The following is a 6948-nucleotide window of genomic DNA, read 5'->3' on the forward strand; positions in this document are numbered from 1 at the left end:
ATAAGAAATAATGTGAATTTGTGCATTTTAATGTGTTTGAAAGACCTTTCAAAGAAATAGTAATACGTGCTTAAATAACGTATACTAAGTGATAATTTAAATAAAAATGAACATGTTCATCAGTAGTTGATGCAATGTTGAAATGTTAAGAAAACACTTCTAAAAACTGTGTTTTTTTCTCAACAATTTTTTGTAAATCCAGTGGTTAAATGCTGTGTGGCCTCTCAGTTTTCTGTGTAGTTATACCTACACTCTTAAAAATAAAGGTGCTTCACGATGCCATAGAATAACCTTTATTTTCTAAATGGTTCCATAAAGAACCTTTAACATCTGAAGAACCTTTCTGTTTCACAAAAGGTTCTTTGTGGCGAAAGAAGGTTCTTCAGATTACAAAAAGGTAAGAAAGAGATGGTTCTTTAAAGAACCTTTGACTGAATGGTTCTTCGTGGAACCAAAAATGGCTCTTCTATGGCATCGCTTGAAGAACCTTTTGAAGCACCTTTGTTTTTAAGCGTGTACCCTGACTAGTGACTGGTTTTTGTGCGAATGTCCACAAAACTGCAATAGTTTCTGAATGTATATATGCAGTAGGCATACTACCTGCTATACCTGAAAAGTTCAGCTTCAGCCCTGATCAAACATAACGGAACCAACTAATTAGGATCTGAAGGAGCGCTTGATAATTACAGACAGGGGTGTTTGATCAGGGTTGGAACTGAACTCTGCAGGAAGGTAGATCTCCAGGACCAGGATTGGGCACCCCTGCAGTAGGCTATTTTAGAAAGGAAAATGGAAAAGATGGAAAAGAAGTAGAGAGAATCAATAAATCATGACTAATTCCTTGCTATTGTGTGAAGATTATGTAATCAATAAAAAAGTAACTGTAGTCTGATTACAAGTATATTTTAAAATGTAATTTATTCTAATTACAAGTAGCCTACTTAATTTTTGAAATCTGATTACATAACCCAGATTACTACCCAGCACTGATGAGGACATGGAAATAGTGTAGTATACTCTTAAAAATAAAGGTGCTTCACGATGCCATAGAAGAACCTTTTTGTCTAAATGGTTCCATAAAGAACCTTTAACATCTGAAGAACCTTTCTGTTTCACAAAAGGTTCTTCGTGGTGAAAGAAGGTTCTTCAGATTATAAAAAGGTAAGAAAGAGATGGTTCTTTAAAGAACCTTTGACTGAATGGTTCTTCGTGGAACCAAAAATGGTTCTTCTATGGCATCGCTTGAGGAACCGTTTGAAGCATCTTTATTTTTAAGAGTGTAGGCTATAGCAGGAATTAACCTCTTGACAACAAAGCAGTCAGTCCAGTCTCAGAACAACTCTTTAATGGGGAAGTTCATTAAGAAATCTGGCAGTCGGCAAAACAGCTAGCGGCCGATTTTACTTTTATGCTTAAATATGTATAGTTAATAATATCTTTTTTTTTTTTTAGAACTAGTGATACAGGAATCTTGAATCTGAGTGCTGGCATAATTTCATTTGGAATAATAAATAGACCTATAATAAATTTAAAGCTGGGAAATAATCATAATTATTATTATTATTATTATCACTATTGTTCATTTTATTAAACATTTAGAAAAGCTGAGAGAATATGGAACATTTTGAGAATATGGAGCTTACATTTAAGGAGGAAAGACACATTCATTTTAATCAGTGGCCCAAACCGAACAAAAATATGCAATTTGGTGCAGATGTTGTTATTTATATGCCAAAAAGTAAATTCTGAATACTTAAGATTTTAATCACGGTATTATAGACTACTTAATAAAATGCACATATATATCAGTTGTCACCGCCCAAAATGCTATTTAAATGTTTAGTTTTATGGTCAAAGCTCTGTAGTTTTTTTTGTTCGTTTTTTTTTAGATCAAAACATATAATGCAATGCAATACAATGATGATTAACAGATGAACAAATAAGCTTTCCTCAAAAAAAAAACCCCCTGTTGCATCACATTTGATACTCGCATTTTTAACATGATTATTTCTATAAAATGATGTATGGATAATCAACTAAACCTGAGTTGCTTCAGTCTGGTATATATGTTCGTCTTGCAATATTTATAACAATATAAATGTTATTCTTACCTCTACTAAAATCATTAAAGTTTTCACAGCAAAAAGACACTGTACCACAACCTGAAAATTGAATTTTTTTTTTAGAAATAGAAGGCCTTTTACAGATGTGGCCATTAAGAATACACATTTTTGTACTTCCTACAAAGTATGAACTATCAATCAGGTGACAATAGGCATGTAGAAGATTGTGAACAACAGGTTTTTCAGCAAAGTTTTGATCATTTCGATCATTTCGATGCCTTAGAAATATGAGCCAGTAGGCTTCATAGGGTTAATGGATAATTTGGAACAGATAGTAAAGGAAATACAGCCAGTGAGTATGTAACATAGATGGGAAGTGGAATTTTTTTTTTAGAAATAGAAGGCCTTTTACAGATGTGGCCATTAAGAATGCACATTTTTGTACTTCCTACAAAGTATGAACTATCAATCAGGTGACAATAGGCATGTAGAAGATTGTGAACAACAGGTTTTTCAGCAAAGTTTTGATCATTTCGATCATTTCGATGCCTTAGAAATATGAGCCAGTAGGCTTCATAGGGTTAATGGATAATTTGGAACAGATAGTAAAGGAAATACAGCCAGTGAGTATGTAACATAGATGGGAAGTCCTTCAATTCTGTTTAAAGGGACCCAGGAGGCACCTGATGTAGGCAGTGTGAATGTCCCGAGTGAGCAGAGCTGGAATCTAGACAAAGAAGAAGCTCAAATATAATAAATATATAATGTTATTTCGTCATTTTAATGCCTTCCGGTGTCTCTGTTTCTTTCTCATTCATAGACTGCTTCGGTCATGGCTTCTCCACTCGTACCGGAGGTATATCCTACATCAGCACTCTGAGCTCACTCAACCTGTTCTGTAACCCGCGGCGTAAAGACTCCAGAGCTGTGGTGGCCGAGAACCTCCGGCGGCTCGGCCTGCAGGCTGGATTTCATCCTCAACAGTTCAACCTCATAAAGGTACTTTATCACAAAGAAAATATGAGGAAGTCAATCTATAAGCATACATCAGGCATTGACTGATCTGTCTACATATTGATTGCATGTGTCTTTGTGATTGACGTCAGTGCAATCACGCCAGTGATGTGTGGGTGATGGGCAAACCCGCCCCCGACAGTTACGACGGAATGGTGACCAATCAGGTGGGAGTTGTCATAGCAGCACCAGGGGCCGATTGCATGCCGCTGCTCTTCACTGACCCCGTAGCAAAGGTTATTGGAGTGGCACATGCAGGTGAGTCACATCACAATGCCATAAATCTTAATGCTCTTACAAATAGACTATTTTATTTAAACACAATTTGACAGGTTTAAACATTTAATGGACAAGTTTCGCTCACCCAAATAATAACGTCATTGATAGATTAGGGTTAGATCTGCAACCTTATACTGATTCACTTAAAGCTTCAAGTTAGATCTATTAGAAGTATGTATTCATATAACCTGAAACAGGAAAGGGAAATCAAAAGGTGCATTTCATTTGACCGTGAATTCTCAGCGAAGTGGACTTAGATGAGATTCCAGTCCGAAGGGAGCTGACATGTTCAGTTTGAAGAGCACTGCAAATGGCATAGGGGAAAAAGGAACATCAATACATCACTTAATAGGAAGTAGAGAAGGAAATGAACCTGCTTATCATTGCGCATCACTCCAGTACTAAAGAAGTTAACTAAACACAGTGATAAGATCAGTTGAGGCGCCAGTGTTTTATTAAGCCTAATTAGTCCTAGGTGTATTTAGTATGCAGCTGTTCACGGATATAAAGTGTGAGAGATGCGACAAATATCATGATCATAGCTAAATAAAATAGAATGTATTACAATTTATTTATAATCAAAGTTATTATTAATTTAATTAATATACATTGTATACCACATATTATATTATGGCAAGTTTTGTCTGTGTGATGATGTTATAGAGTGTTCTGAATATTTTAAACACTTGCATCAGCATTTATTACTCCGTTTAGTGCTTTCAAATATGACAGTTTATATTGATTGAATTAATAATAACTTAATATTTATATAATGATACATTGATATTAATATATAGACAGAGCTGGGTAGTAACTGATTACATGTAATTTGGATTACATAATCAGATTCCAAAAATTAAGTACTTGTAATTAGATTAAATTACATTTTAAAATACTCATAATCAGACTACAGTTACGTTTTTATTGATTACTTGATTACATGTATTCACACAATAGCAAGAGACTATTCATAATTTATTGATTCTCCCTATTTTATTTTATTTTCATCTTTTAAATTTGCCGTTCTAAAAGGCCTACATGACATGCAGGTAAACAAAATATAAGTTTTTATTTTGATTGATGTTATTTTAAAATGATTTATTTTAGTTTGACATTTTTATGACTTAATTATTAGCTTTTCATTAAACTCACGAGCCCCAGTTTGGGAAAACTTGACACGATGTAATGCTTAATTCACTTTATGTTGTTTATAACAACGAATGGAATATATTTTCTTTGCATTTTAATATCAACATGGAACCATATCATCCTATTTAAATCAATGTTACGTTAAAGTAATCAAAAAGTAGTCCTGTTACCTAAAATGTTACCTAAAATGTGTAATGTAATGGATTATGATACTAACGGACTACAATTTGTAAGTAATCTACCCAGCTCTAATAACACCCTATTGATGGAACACTCTAGTCGTCATACACAGACAAAACTTGCAAAACTTGACATAATATCTATAATCTATAATCTATATCTATTTATTACTATATTATGTTGTTATATTTAGATATTATGTCAAGTTTTGTCCGTGTGTGATGACTAGGGTGTTCCAACTGGATGCATTTTGCCAAGTGAAGTGAATTTCAGCAGATATCCTGTGCTCAGGGAGTAGGCTAGTAAACACTGCGTAGGGACGCTGTCAATCGAAACGCAGCTAAAGAGAAAATACACACTGATGATGCACAGGCATAGAAAGCAATTTGTTTTATCTGAAATGCAGCTGAAATTGGAGTATTCCCAGAAGGGTAAATGTAATTGAGTTATTCTCAGTGGTGCTGTCATTGCTGTGCTGTGCTTACATAATCCTTGTTTATGCCATTTGAGAGCTATATACATACAGTATGATCATTTTCTGTGTTCTTTCTATATAACATCATCTTATAATAATGTTCCAGAAATTATCTTCCAGGTATAGCATAAATGTAATAGTTGTTTATTTGGTGTTTCTTGTGTGTGTCACAGGCTGGAAGGGGACCCTCATGGGAATTGCAATGGCAACGGTGAATGCCATGGTGTCAGAGTTTGGCAGCAGGCCTGCAGACATTGTGTGTGGGATCGGGCCTTCTGTTGGGCCATGCTGCTTTACTCTGGAGCAAGATTCGGCCCGAGAGTTTCACGCCATACACCCAGACTGTGTTAGACACATGGACTCATCTAGACCTTATGTCGACATCAGACTCGCAACCAGGTAAACATCAAAGGTCAACCAGCGGAAGCCTGGTTTGCCTTCAACTATTCACCGGAGACCTGTGTCATTGATCTCCCTGTGCTCTGTGTCACTCACGGAGGTCACGTCACTCCCTGAAGGGACTCTCAGTAATGAACACCACTGAAATTAAGATGATTGATGTGAAGGGTAATACATTTAATGAATAGGTTATGTATGTTTTATGTATTTGTATTGTTAAGGTTTTTACTATGTGAAGCGCTTTTGAGGATGTTATTTTAAATGTACTTTGAATTTCTTATTTTTATATATTTCTGATTAACCAACCAATCGTGCTTTGACTTTTAGAATCCTGCTGTCGAGAGGTGGGATTAAACCCGAACACATCGAGGACATCAGGATCCCACACCAATCGGAGTCTACACTCTGCACCTCCTGCCATCCTGAACTATTCTTCTCCCATGTGAGAGATGGACTCAACTTTGGGACACAAATTGGCTTTGTGTGGATTAAATAATCCTGCATTCACCAAGCTCTGACCGAATGTGCAGTGTATTCATTTATGGGGAAGAATCTAATTGACAGTACATAAATATATTAATATGGTAAATTAATTAGTATGGAATGATCTCACATTGGACACTGAAATAAACATTTTCATTTGGTTAGTTCACAAATGTCACTCCACAGGACTGAAGAATTAGCTTCACACATATATAGAGAAAAAAATACACTTGTAATTAATAGTAGGGGGTAGAACTTCCTTATTTGCTAACTTTTAAATTGACCTAAATGCTTACTGCTGGTCGGTGTCTTGATCAGCAGCGTTTTCTAGATTTTGTCACTCTTCAGGTGAATGAATTGTGACAGTTGTCTAGACTATGTAATATACATTTATATTTAAATAGTATTTATATCCAAATTGTTCATTTTGAAACAAAAGGATAGTCCTACATCGCAGGAAAATTCCCACGTTTTATTTGAATTGCTAAATGTGAATGGCTAAAATGTTAAAACTGTGAATTATAATACATAATTTAATGTTTGTGACAAAATCGGTGATGTGTGTGGTCCAGACAATAAAAAGATGGGGGGGCATAATTCAGGAACTGCCTGTTGATATCCGTCGGTATGAGGGTGATTTGTGTGTTTGTTTGTTTTTTTAGTTAGATGTTTTTAATTACACAATCTATTTTTAATGAACTCTTTTTAAAGGGGCTCAAATAGTCTGTGAATGTACACTAGGGGGAGCTAATCGTTAGCTAATCGTGATAAGCTTGACCGTGTACATATATTATAATCAGTACTAACTGTATAGTGCATGTTTGCTATAACTGCACTAACCAAATCATAAATCATATCACAGAGAAAACAGATGCTTATTTGATGTCATGTCAAGCCTAAGATGTC

General features: G+C 35.1%; 1 protein-coding gene across 1 annotated transcript in view; it reads left to right on the plus strand.

Annotated features, from left to right (window-relative positions):
• LOC107551973 (laccase domain-containing protein 1-like) overlaps nucleotides 1–6696 on the plus strand; it is a 7651-nt gene extending 955 nt beyond the window's left edge. The window contains exons 2-5 of the mRNA XM_016233778.1: nucleotides 2884–3062; nucleotides 3170–3335; nucleotides 5334–5559; nucleotides 5887–6696. Coding sequence (XP_016089264.1) covers nucleotides 2884–3062; nucleotides 3170–3335; nucleotides 5334–5559; nucleotides 5887–6055 — 740 coding nt within the window. The 3' untranslated portion in view covers nucleotides 6056–6696. The remainder of the gene's footprint in view (nucleotides 1–2883; nucleotides 3063–3169; nucleotides 3336–5333; nucleotides 5560–5886) is intronic.
• The last annotated feature ends 252 nt before the right edge of the window (nucleotides 6697–6948 follow it).

This window comes from Sinocyclocheilus grahami, unplaced genomic scaffold (genome assembly GCF_001515645.1).
Source record: "Sinocyclocheilus grahami isolate Dianchi unplaced genomic scaffold, SAMN03320097.WGS_v1.1 scaffold439.1, whole genome shotgun sequence".
Classification (NCBI taxonomy): Eukaryota; Metazoa; Chordata; class Actinopteri; order Cypriniformes; family Cyprinidae; genus Sinocyclocheilus; species Sinocyclocheilus grahami.